The following is a 13,496-nucleotide window of genomic DNA, read 5'->3' as shown; positions in this document are numbered from 1 at the left end:
CAACACACATGTTCACACATGTATCCATATAAGATTAGGATACACAATGTATTTAGGTTTTTAAGAAGAAAACATTTATGTGCATAGTAGACATGCACCATCATACACCAAGACATACACATAGTCATATTAATGCATTCAGGTACTGTCATAAACAGGGGGTCTCTTCTCTTCCACCCTTGAGACTAGTTTTCTTTGACACGAGCCTGAGGGAAGAAGAGAGCTCATTCATACATAAACACACACACACACACACACACACACCTCTCCATTCCACACACTGCCGGGAATGCCCAGACCTGTCTGGCCTTGTAAATCCTATAAGGCAAGTCGATCCCAAACTTTCTTAAACAGGCGTGACGTTCCCAATTCCCACCGCCGGAGACCCCCCTCAGTGGTTGATGTGTGAATGTGGTGGAAATCTGTCATGGGATCATATAGGACAGAAACACACCTGTTCACACACACGCTCATGCACGCACGCCATACACACACACATGGACAGGTTCCTGGGGGTTCATGGGAACCTTGTAAATTCACTGGCTGTTACATCTCAGGTTTTCATATTTTTTTTTAATAAGTCAAAGGGACTTGTAGAGCTGCATGTTTAATTTTCGGACACAGCACAGATTATGAGGGATCACCTGTGTGTGAGAGGCAGTCTCACATTCTGCCCAACCTCTACCGTGAAACCATATTAGAGATTTGTGTCTGGCTTTGTTGTACAGTATTCTCCATATCTCTGTAGCCTTATTACCCGTCTCTCTCTACCATCCATTTAGTTCTTTCTCATAATTGCAACATTTCATCTCAGCATATCAGTTTCTTCTCTTCTACCTTACAAGTAACTATGTTCAAACTGTGAGGTTCAGTTAGAGAGTGAGTTGTGGATCCGGGTCATTAGATGTCTGACACTTTCCACAGGGATTTATGTGTAATGCAGTGAAGACCCATGTCTGTGGGCGTGGGTATGTGGGTCCATCAGTCTAGACTGAGCTGCATGGCTGATAGGCCGACTTGGTGACACGCCTCAAAGCACATCGTGAGCCAGCTTCCTTGCAGCAAAAGTTAACGTAGTTAATTGATGTTTTTAATGTTAACTTTTGCTGCTTTATTTCGGATGGTGATCTGAAAATAAAACTGATACTGGCATTTATTTGACAGTTTTATTTGAGGACCTTTCAAATAAGAAACTTTAATCAAAAACTTTATCTGTGCTAATTGATTCACTTATAAATAGACAAAATTAACTCAAAATTATGATGAAATGTTAATATGACACAATCCGGAGAATTACAGTTAAAGTGCACTGCAGCCCCCTTGTGGTCGGACACAGTATAGCTACAATTGGCGGCTTCCTTAAATCCCATACAGTGTGATTGTTGGTCAGCTGGTTATACTGAATACCACAGGGACATTTGTGGAGGGTTTAGAAGTTAAGTGTGTACGGCCAGACATTATTCTAGAGTTTGCAGCTATGAAAATACACACATTTTTTGAATAAATGCATTATCTACTCATTGCGTTTTACTGGAAGTCATTTCAGCTCACAGGCATGAATCTATGCCAGGAACCTTTAACGTGTAATTTCAAACCAGGGGCTAAAACACTTGCACACACATTTTCTTTGCCATACAATGGTTCACAGGATATTTGGTTTGGTCCACGTCTATCTTTAAACCAACTTTTATTACTGCATTATGAAGAGTTGTTGTCCCCCCTCATTCTCCAGCCCTTTAGAAGACACCAGGTCAGATCGCCTCAGGCCCAAACTGTAGCCTGACCCCACAGGTCAACCAGCTAATACCACAGCCTATTTTATCCAGGTAGCTTTCTTTTCCCTCGCTCCATTTTTTTGGTTCTCAGTCACTGTTTCACTGCCTCTGTCCCCATCTTCCCTTTCTCTCCCCTGACAGAGGAGGAGAGAAAAAAAAATGGGAAACATACAGGAGACAACTTCTCATATAAGAAGAGGAGGGAGAGGTGGGAGAAGGGATAACATATTTAACAAAGGCAGAAATATGCTCCCAGGGGCAGTCTGCTGTTCAGCTCTATCTGCCCCTACTCGCAGGCAGGCGCAGCATTGCTCAGGTTACAAATACAGGTCAGGTGTGTGCGTGAGTGTGTGAGAACGTGAAAGCCCCAGTAATGAGTGGTACAATGTGCACTGCAAAGAGCTGTGTTTGTCAGCTTGTGCCAGACCAGCTGTATGGCACAGTGCCGTCTCTGGAGCAAAGCCCAGCCCTAATGTGCAAGCACAGGCCTCTTTGGAGACCACTGGGATGTCGCTTGGCTGCTTCATTGCCCCTCATAGAAATGTTGTTTTGTGTGTGTTGTGTGTGTATGTTGTGCGTGTACTGGAAAAAATACCTCGATGCCTGATTGGAGAAAGTGCAGTAGTTTGAGAGTGTTTCCAGACTCAATAACTACTCGTTTATGAAGTGTAGGTTGTCATATTCAATACTGTGAGATACAACACTCCTGAACATATGACAACACCATAAGGTTTGCGTCAGCAAATATATGTCAAGTGGGTTATTTTACATTTATAATGTATAAAGGAGCTTTAGGAGCGATATCACAGCTATGTTAACTTCAATCCTAATTTCAGTTTTAACCCTTGTTGTACCCAGATAGTATTTGTTTGGTTTTCCGACCCTAGTATCTTGTTCCATATACATATTTCTTATCTGTCTGTTTAGTAGTGACCCACAGACTTTCTTTTCTTGAAGTTTTGGTAATTTTCTGTGTAAATAGAGGCAGCAGTAGAGACAGTTGTTTCTTCCTCTGCTCCTCTTATTACACCTGGGGAATAAGTGCTGCCTGCCCTCGGTGGCAGTTTGTCACCCTTGTCAGATTGATGAAGAGTGTACTTGCACATGTACGCACGCGTGCACGCACACACACACAAACGCACACAAAATCTCTTATTAACATATTATTACATCAGCTTTTCCTCGTTGTTAAGTTTAGGTCAGTTGTGAGTTTAGATCCTGAGGATAAGAGGTTATGTGAGTAACCATGGTATTACTTTACACCTGTTACTTTGCACAATGTTTTGGTTGTTCTTGTAATGATGTGCATGTCCTCTTGGTAATTATATTGTTGTACATAGTAGAACATGATTTTTAGACCATGAGGAATTTTTGTCAAAGTGTTGCCAATTATGCAGTTTCAGTTCTTGCTTTGAGGATCAAACAAGAATTGGCAGATCGTTTTGAGTCTTTACTATTAGATCGTATAATAGCAGTAAGATAAAATCAGTCACACATTCAATTTATTATTTATAGACCATGGCTGTTAATGTTCTTCAACGTTTGCGATCATAAATGTAGTCACAGTGGAGATTACTTTTATCACTGTATTACTGTACTACTGACAGCTATAATATTTGAATATCTCATAAAGGTTAACAAGTGTGTCTTGGACTGCAGCAAATACTTTTTTTCTCGACTGTTTAATTTGAACAAAATCAGCTTCACAAATATATAATTTATGGGTTGACACTGTGCATTACCCCCATAAGGCTTTAGGTAAAGTAGTTTCCTGACTCCAAACTGAAGTCCATTAGTATCATACTTTGGTTTCTCTCAGTTTTTTGTAAGGGCTGATTTCATGATCGATCTCCTAGTCAACGTACAGCGGTAAACTCACATCTTCACTTCAGGCTTAATGCTGCTGATGAGTTCCAAACTGTGCAGAAACCTATGGATTCCAGCTCTTCCATTGAGGCTATTTGAGGGTAAAGGAATTAAAGGTGTCAACCGAATGTGCTCTCAAGAACCGCGCTAATGTGTGAAGTGTTTGCGTGTTTGCACATGCCGTCACTTTCTCTTTTTTCTTTATCTTGTGTAGAAGCAGAATACAATAAAGCTCTGGTTGTCTGGGCTTGCTCACCGGAATGCCCTCTCAGCCTCACGCTCACTTTGTTTCTTTCATCTCCTCCTCCTTTGAGCAGCTTCCTCCAGAGTGATTAGCGAGGGCTCAATGAGAAGTGCTTCTCTGTTCTCGTCTGCTGTAAGGCATGACGTAGCATCTTAAGGTTTAGTGTACGCCAGTGCCTGTGCTCAGGAGGGAGGGCAGCGCATGCTGCTCCTTTACAAACCTTACAGCCGGTCCATGCTTTCTATATAGCTCTAAGGACGAGGTCTGTTCTTAGGTTTTAATGCTTCTGTTGCCTCGATGGCCATGCTTCTGAAAACTTGATTATATTGATGCTAATTACAATATAACCTGTCTAAACATCCCCAGGAGAAAAGGGACAAAAGGATTACCAGTTATCAAGTTGTTTTAGTTTCATCGTTGTCTACTGTGCATTCAGAAAGTATTTAGTGTCCCTCACCTTTTCACATTTGATTATTCTGCTATTTTCAATAAAAGGGAAAAGGACCCTTTACTCACTGTGAAGATGAAGCACTTTATGGCAGAGATTATACGTTCAAGCTTTTTGTGATCAGATGCAACAAGCTCTGTACACCTGAATTGGGGGATTGTCTACAAATCTTCTCTGCAGATCCTTTCAAGCGATGTTGGGTAATTTAGGGACTTTGTGCACAGCTGTTTTCAGGTCTCGCTAGAGATGTTTGATTGGGCTTGAGACCGGTCTCTGGCTGGACCACTCAAGGAAATGTATTGGGTTGTCCCTGGGGGGGACCCCTGCATTCTCTTGGCTTTGTGTCCTGGGTGATTGTCCACTTGGAGGTTGAACCTTTGGACTAGTACAAAGTCCTGAGTCCTTTCCCTTAATTCTGACAATTCACAGTTCCAGCCTCTGAATAACACAAGGCTTCCACCACCACGCCTAACTGATGGGAAGGTTTTGGGAAGATGGAGATGAGTGATGCCTAATTTTCTCCTGTCAAGACATGGTTGGATGTTGAACAGTTCCATCTCGTCTCTCTAGATCACTCTCTGGCACACTGCACTGCTTCTATCGCTCCCATTCCTTGGCTACTGTCCTTTTTTTTTATCTCCCTTGCTTATTCCAGCTTTCTTACTTTGTAAAACTCGCCTCCATCTTCCTGAGCAGTCTTCATTGTCTCTGATTTTATAGACACTAGGCTTTGTAAACTGAGAGGCTTAGTAGAGTTACAATATAAGTTTGTTTTTTCCCACGGATGAGGAAACCACAAGCTTCAGTGTCACTGCCAAATAACATTTTCTCCCCAGGTGTGTCAGGTACACAAACACAGGATCTACTGTTGTCATAACACTGGTGTAAATGAGGTGGCCCCTCCTACTTTGTATCCAGTCGTGGAGAACAGACCTTTCAATTGCAAAGCACCTTTAAAATCTATAATTGCCCTGATAATTATTAGTAGCATCGTTTTGATGCTCCCAGTATATTGTTTCAGATGTGTTATCGTCTAAGTCTCGTTTTCTTTAAAATAGCTTTGAAGAGGATCTTTATCTGAATCTATACCAATTAAGTATTTAGTTTTAAAGGTTCAAATTTGACCTGGATTCCCTGCATTACTCCAGTTGACTGCGTGTTTCTCTTTTACACAGTAAAGTTTTCTCTTCTCCCCACTGTCTAACTGTTTCACTATTGACTGACTGATCTCTCGCTTGTATCCTATCTAGTCAGAAGGCAGATCCTAAGGAGCCTGATTTGAAGTATTTTTCTGAATTTACTTCCTACATATATCTCCAATTATTAGTAAATGTTTTATTTGTTTTCTCTCTATCATACTTGGCTGTCAGGACACAGGAGTCTCTTTTCCATCTCTGCTACTTTTCTTCTCCCCCCCCTCCTCGTCATCACAGCTCCAACAAGCCATCTGCCCCCCATTTACCAAACCTATGACCTGCCCTTCTTTCCACTTCTCCATCACCTATCTCTTTATCATATTCTCTCCCTGAGGCTCTTTTTCACTTCCTCCTTTCCATTCGGTTCATCCATCCATCCTCCCAGGTCAAAACCCAGGAATGAAATAAGAAAAAAAAGACCTGTGTTTTAAACAACCAATCAAGAGGCGATGATGGAAGTGGTGATAAAGAAACTGAACTGTGAAAGAGAATGTAAAGCCATCTTTCGTTCTCCTCAGGGGCAGTGAGAGTGCAAGTGTGGGAAAATAGGGAAAAGAAGGAGGTGCGTGATGGGAGGGGAACTTCTGCGCGGCTTCTGTTCACTTTTTTCCAGCACTGTGGCCACTAGGGAGCCATTCCCACTGATCCACTTGTCAGTCACACACACACACACACACATGTATATATATATATATATATACACACACACACACACACACACACACACACACACACACAAAGATCAGACATCAGGTGCTGGTTAAGATGAGGTAATAGGAAAACCATACACTCCCACTCTATAACAGTTTAAAAACATGCGAACTTCAGGTTTGAATTTTCTCATGTTATCACCCAACTGCCCCTGGAGCCTTGTCTGACCATCCTCTTTGATTTATTGTTGTCTAGTTTATCAGACATTTCAAATTTAAGTGCCGGAAAATACTATAAACTGTGTTTCCTTAGTGTAGTAATGTTACCTTAATCGGGTACTCAGCCACATTTTGAGGCACCAAAAGTACTTTTTCCCCTTTGTGCTAGTAATGCACCTGTGGTCCAGTGAATCCAGGCTACAGACATGAACAGGCCTTTTCTAGAAGCTCAAAGGAATTCCAACCCATTTGCTCCTCAGTGTTGTATGGATGGGAAGATGTTTGAGAACCAGAGCAGCTGGAAACGTGTGTTAACCCAAGGGCAGCAGGGGGAAGAGGACCGCTGGACTATATTATCTAGCTCCGTCATCTTGTTTGATTGGGTGGTCTGGGGTCAGTGCTGTGTCAAGAAGGAAGTAAGAAAGGTGATTTTTTTTTTTTTTTTTTTTTTTGTCATTTACGGCCAATTATCAGCAGGGCTGGATACATGCAAGTGTGTTTGTTTTGTGTGTGTGTGCTCATTCTGCAATTGTGATAAGTCGGTCCACACACCTGTGGCGGATTCAGCAGAGGAGAGCTTCTCTGAGGGATTGTGACAGAATCTCAGTTTAAACCAGACTTGTCAGCCTCGCATCCTCAGGCCCATGTGGCCTCTCAAGATTGATCGCCACTTAGCCTCAGCACAGGCCTCCGTTTGAGTGCAAAAGGTGAGTCTTGGAAAACTTCAGACCCCAGACCTGGTGATTTACACCATGAGTCACCAGTGGACTCACTGACTCAGACCTGCTCAGTTTTAAAAATGGTTTGGGAAATACTGGAGACTGTTTACTGATATAAGTTTAAATGATCTTGGTGTATCTCTCTCCTCCCTCGCCCTGGAGCTAAATCTACCATCTTCCATCCTCATCTTTACAACCCCCTGCTTTAAAATCTTTGAAGCTTGGCCCTTCAAAGGTCCAAGCAATGCTTGTCAATAAAACCTGCACCTCACCTGGCTCATTCATAAGAGGTTCCCTGCTTTTTGTTGTGTTTTGTTAAGTCTACCCTCTGGCTGACCCCAAGCTTTGACCTGCTCAGGCCTACGTATGTCTTTCCCCAGGTTGTGTTGCTCTTTCACAGGCATCTGTTTTCTAGATAAGACCCGCGAGTGTGAGGACTGATTCATTGCTCTGTCACTGACATGGCGTTTGGGCCGTCAGCGTTACCGTTCTCCTTGTGTCTATATCCCCCATGGCCCAGTCTTTATAGCGAGACAATCCAGATTTAGGGACAGATCAGGCAGCATGCTGAAGAAAAAGCGCCTTTTCTGTTTGTTACATTAAGAGATCATCTTTCAAAGAAGGAAGCACCAGGCCGTTTAAACATTCACTGTCTCCACCGACACTGTAACCTTGGCCGTCGTGAGATATAAAAAGTTTCTTCATGAATTATGACGGGTCGGGACAGGAACTAAACCCTCCGCCCCACCGTCTCTAGTGACCATACCGTTGAACTACAGCTCTCTTGTCAGTGGACCGTTTCAGAGCAGTACGGCTAAAATAGCCTGAACCTTGGCACCAAACCTCATCCACTGAAATCTTCTGTTGTCACTTCTTCATATCATATTAAAGTTCCCTCCCTCTCACATCCAGTGAAGAGCAGTTGCCCTCTCTCATATATGAAGGGGATTAGTTTTTTCTGTTCCACAATAAGTTGCAGGCCTCCCTGTCATCTGTTCCTGTCCTCTGTTCGCTCTCTCCTCTGTGGTGGCTGCTTGTCCAGCAGGGCCACGCAGCTTCACTGTCTAATTACATGTCAATTAAAGGATTTTTGGCTCGGCCGTCCTTCTGCCGCCGCTTCGGCCGTAGCAGGCTTAGGGGACTCTGCAGAGTGAGAGTGAATGAGATATCATTTCATGTGGAGATCAGCCGAGAGAAGGCCTTGAAAAGAGGGGATTGGGGGAAAGGCTCCCCTCTCTTTCTCTGAATGGACAAGAGTCCCGCCGCCCTCGGCAACCCACACAACGCCCAGCATCTTAAACAAGGGGCCTCTGGGATAGAGGCCAGAGGATTATGGGAATATTCATGACCAGATAAAGGGGTGAGCGGTTGAATGACTGTGTTTTGGGGCTCATCTCTTAGGTAAACAGGAGCCTAAATGGAGTTTTAGATCGCTACTCCCACCACTCGGTGAGGAACAGGTCCCAGTGACTCTGCCCACTTTTTTTTTTTTGTTGCATTTTCACAGGTTTGTGAAAAGGAAGCCTTGTTGTGGCCTTTTTATTCATCTCGCTGCTGTCTATTGGTGGCAAACAGATGGTGTTGGGGGGAAAGAATACCTGTTTCATGCCGTTTTAAACCACAGTATATTGGCTTTTTTCCGTGCACATTCACCCGCGACCCCCTGGGCTCCTGAAAGCTGCTGAGGGACCATTTTAAAGTCATTAAGAATCCTGTTAGTTTGCAATGGTTGATGGACCTTGCTGTACTCATTGATACTGTGCTGTCCAATGCAAGTAAACCCTAAACTAGCGTTTGTATCGGGAAAGATGGCTGATAAATTTGTCCATGTTGGTGGGCTCCAGATACCAGCAGCTTGCTGCAAAGTGAAAGTGTGACATTTTCATTGACAGTCTTCACTCCTTACACTTGAGTTGTCCTGATTATACTGTGTTTTGAATGAATAAAGAAAGTATAATGGATTGGCAGTGGGTTTTTTGAGTTTTACCTTGAGTTGACATCAGCAGCAGCCAGCTAAAGCAGAGGTCTGGTTCTCGGTCACTCCAAAACTGCCTTCTGCAAATTTAGCTTTTGTCTTTGAAGAACAAAGAGGTAATTAGCTCAAGAGTCGAGGAAAGACGAATTGGTAAACAGGTCTAAGCTTTCTCTCAGTCTGAGTTCAACCTCCTGGTTTGATCCCCAGGTCCGCCAGAGTGTGTCAACGCGTCCTTGAGCAAGACGCTGAACTGTGTCATCAGTGTATGAATGTATGTGTGAATGTGACATGCATTGTGAAGTGCTTTGATGAATGACAGACTGGACAAGTACTATATAAATACAGTTCATTTATCTGTTTACTATTTACACCTGCACCTCTGATCTCTAATCCTTCCTTTCCCCTAAGTAAACAGAGTGCTGCATGTTGTACAGATTGTAGAGCCATAAGGCAAATGTGGGTTATGTGATTGAATGTAGAATTAAACTTGACTTGATAAGAGTTGCACAGTACAGACACAATCTTGACCTGTGCTCCATTTGTTGACTGGATGAAATGATGGGTTCAGGTGAACAGGAGAAAGATTTCCATCCACCATCAGCTCCCAGCCAATCTAGCGATTCAAACCAATGGCTTGTTCTCATCACTCCCTCTCCGGTCTTGCCTCTGCACCACTCTGGCTTCCGGTGATCTGGCAGAGCTCGCTGTGTCTGCCCAACGGTTGGCATGCTTGACCCGTGTTAAGCAGTCAGCATCTGAAAGGCCGATGCTCCTTCAAGCACACTATCATCAGCCACATCTAAACCCAGTTAGAGGCTTTGAAGCTTGAGCCAGGGGATTTCCCATGTTTTGATGATCTGAATGTCAGCGCCCTCCTTCTCTGCACACCAACCAAACCTCAGCGCCCTCGCGTCTCCTTTCCTCTAGGTCGGACAGATGTTGGTAATCCCGCTCTGATTGGCTTGGATTGAGTTATGTTGTCCTGTGGTCACGGTGCACAGCCCACACGTTGCCTTTGAGCCATGCCCCCCATGGGCTGTGTGTCGGCACTGCGTAGCACATGGTTATGTTTCATTCAACCCCACACCTGCTGCAGTGCCTTGTCAGCAGGCCCCTCGACAGGCCCCTTTAATGCCTCCATTAGGTGTTGTAATCTCCCCCTAACGCCCTGCCATTTTGCCTGAGTGTGTTAACAGAGTATCAAAGGCTGGGGATTTTTTTAACCATCTGCCGGCAGTGAGTGTGTAGGAAGGTGAAAAGAGGTGGAGGTGGCAAGACTGCAGAGCCCTAGCTGGTTTACAAGTAATTGTGTGTGTGTGCCTGTGTGTGTGTACATGAGGCATTCAGGGCCAAGCTTTTTCTGGCTGTCAGTCATGTCTTCTCAGCTCTGTCCACCTGTGCGTCCGTGCGTGTGCCTCACATGCCATCCAGCACCTCTCGGCTCTGCTAGTGTTTCAGGACGTGTGTGGGGGTGTGCCTGCATCTCTCCCAACAACCATTTGCTTTTCATCCATCAGGAAAAGGATACCTCTGCAGCCGTGCTCCCATCAAAGGGGCTGCTCACAAGCCCCTGAGCACGATATTTTGTTTCAGTCCACAGCACGCACACAGTTATCACCTTTGTGCCGACCTGAAATAGACACTTAGGACATTGTTGCTCTGAGGTCCAAACCACGATGATTTATATCCCTGAAAATGGACAAGTCTTTTTTAAGTCTGTGTTTGCATTGGGCCTGCTCGTAAGGAAACAGTCCACAATAGGCCAGCTATGGATCTTGTGTGTTTGATTGATCAAGATACAGCAGGGCTAGTTTGTTCTTCAGAGCCAGTGTTTGAATTTGTGCTTGGGGGGGATCCAGACAGATTAGCGAGGGTGAAGGGGGAAGCTTGGCGAGCCGACCAGGCCGGGAGCTGCAGCTGGCATTACGAGCCTCGGCTTCCTTTTCTCTGCATTGGCCCGCAGACTTCCCTCAGCCACTGTTTAATCAGCGCTTAAGACTGCTTTAGACGGCTCGCTCATCTCGTGTGACAGTACATGTTTGGTGGAAGGATTGCTGGTCTTATATCGTCCCCACACAATGGGAGTGTAATCGTGAAAAGAAGTGACTGTTTTTCCAGTAAATTCCCTCCTTTCATGTCAAGTGTTGTTGTTATGGTATCTCCTCCTGTCCATTAGCAATGTGCCCGGGAGGTACATACCATGAGAAAGAGGATGGTGAGAGCTTTGATGTGGTCTGTGCTCCCCGGTAAAGGATATACAATTTGTCATCATCAGATGTGTGACAGAGGTCTGCCCTGACGTTTGGCTGTCACCATCAGACAGGACCATCTGGTGTTTTGGTGAAAAGTGTGGAGGACTTTCTACCTGCACAAGTTAACTTTTGCAAAAGGAATTTTTTTAACATTTTCTTTTTAAGGAACTGTTTTATAAACAGCTAGTGATGCTGATGTCATTTTATTTAGTTCTGTGTATGTTTCAGTGACGTGCAGAAGCAGCAACAGTTTTCGGCAGCTAAACGATTATGTTATTATTATCACTTATTTTGTTAATATTTTACTGATGATCGATTCATAATTTTGTCTATTTCTTTGTGTATTTGCACAAACCCAATGTGTTATCCTTAAACGTTTTACATTTACAGACCAACGGCCCCGAAACCAAAGATACTCATTTTACAACGGCTGAAACCTGAGATTATTTCCATTGTTGATTCATTTATTCTGTTCTCCATAAATGTTTTTTTATGTATTAAACATTAAAAAAGTTATAAAATGACCTTTGAGCTGCAAATGTCTTCACATATCTGTCCAACCTATCGTCCAAATGAAAAGATGTTCTGTTCACAACAAACTTAATCTAAAAAGAAGCATATATCTTTTGGCTTAGGAAATCTCAGTGCTTGTTCATATTTTGAAATAATCTAAATTGTAACAAATAACTTTGCATTTTTTTACAGGACGAAAAGCATATTTGTCAAAAATTATACAAACATTTGATTTTTCCTTTTTTCAAAATCGTTGCCAAATATTAAGAATTGTCTCAAGTCTAACAAGTCTTTTTTATTTGTGTCGTTATTTTGTGTATTGAGAATAACCCCCTTTGTTTGCTTCTTTGCAGAGAAAGTTCGTGAGATCCAGGAGAAACTTGAAGCCTTCATCGAAGCTCTTCACAAGGAGAAATAAGAGAACCAGGTATTTGTCTCTGTCACAGTCGATAATTCAGTATAAACGACGCAATGACTTATTATTCAGCTATGACTTGAATAGTTGTTTAAGCGATCAGTACTGTCAGAGGGATGATTGACACCTGAATGTATTATTTTTTTTTCTCCTTGCAGAACTCTTTACAGTAAATGTTTGGATCCGAAAGAGAAATGCACTGAACAAAGACAAGAACATGTGTAAATGTCCGTCAGCCTCACCACTCACCTGATTTTAATGCCCCTGGCTTGGCTCCCTGTTCCCGCCTGGGCACTGATGGAAGGATGGACCTGATCAGATGGATCAGATGGAGGAATAGTTATCAAGCTTTCTCTTTGATTTTCCATTTTTGTATGTTTTTTTTCTCTTCCCCTCTTTGCTTGTGAGCGGTCCCACGTCACGAGGTGAACCTGTGCACCGGCGCCCGAAGCAACACAGTAGATCAGGAGGGAAACCGGAAGCTTCTGTTGAGCTTTCACTGAGAGGATTGTCCACATGTTTTTCATCTGACCCGGGATGTTTGTGTGTACATGATCATACTAGTGCTCGTATTCAATGATCTATGTACCATGAACACATTGGCACTGGTCCTGACAGGTGAAATAACCCTGAGTTTCATACCTTTATCTCACAGGAAACACCAAGATACACAGCTCAGTGGGTTATTTCAGTTTTTCTTTAGTTGCACTTAGGATCCAAAGCTCTTAAATTGTCCTCCAAGCGTCACCTGTATTCTTCATTCACTCTGCATGTCTCCCTCAATGAAGAATTGAAAGTAACCACCTGGTTCAAAATTCAATGTCCTCTCCGATTAACAAGAATCATCTATGAAGGTGTTTGCAAACTTTATTATATAAAGATTTCATTTATTATTTTTGATCTATTGGGGTTATTTTGACAAATTATATGTTTGAATTTCTGCCAAATACACGTGATGCTCTAACTCACGTTTGTCTCTGTTAATCTAAACGTGTTGCTCTGTCATTATAAATGAACACTTCACCTACTGTGGATCCACCTCCCCGTGTTTCAACAGACAAATAATAGTAAAACCACCAAACTGACGCCCTCTTAAAAGAAATAAAATTTGTATTTGTATATAAGACATCACACCGTTATACCGATCATCAAGTTAAAGATTTCATTTCTCAATATCCATGATACATCATCAGTTAAAAATGTTGAATGATAAAAACATCAACA

The 13,496-nt window shown here is 43.0% G+C and overlaps 1 protein-coding gene across 4 annotated transcripts in view; it reads left to right on the top strand.

Moving 5' to 3' along the window:
• Positions 1 to 13,240, top strand: part of opa1 (OPA1 mitochondrial dynamin like GTPase) — a 30,752-nt gene extending 17,512 nt beyond the window's left edge. For all 4 annotated transcript variants that reach the window (XM_062395206.1, XM_062395204.1, XM_062395205.1 and 1 more), the window contains 2 exons: positions 12,211 to 12,284; positions 12,431 to 13,240. In XM_062395206.1, the coding sequence (XP_062251190.1) occupies positions 12,211 to 12,275 (65 nt within the window). In that variant the 3' untranslated portion in view covers positions 12,276 to 12,284; positions 12,431 to 13,240. The remainder of the gene's footprint in view (positions 1 to 12,210; positions 12,285 to 12,430) is intronic.
• Positions 13,241 to 13,496: the final 256 nt, after the last annotated feature.

This window comes from Platichthys flesus, chromosome 9, assembly GCF_949316205.1.
Source record: "Platichthys flesus chromosome 9, fPlaFle2.1, whole genome shotgun sequence".
NCBI classification, from domain to species: Eukaryota; Metazoa; Chordata; class Actinopteri; order Pleuronectiformes; family Pleuronectidae; genus Platichthys; species Platichthys flesus.
This window is presented reverse-complemented; position numbering and strand designations above follow the sequence as displayed.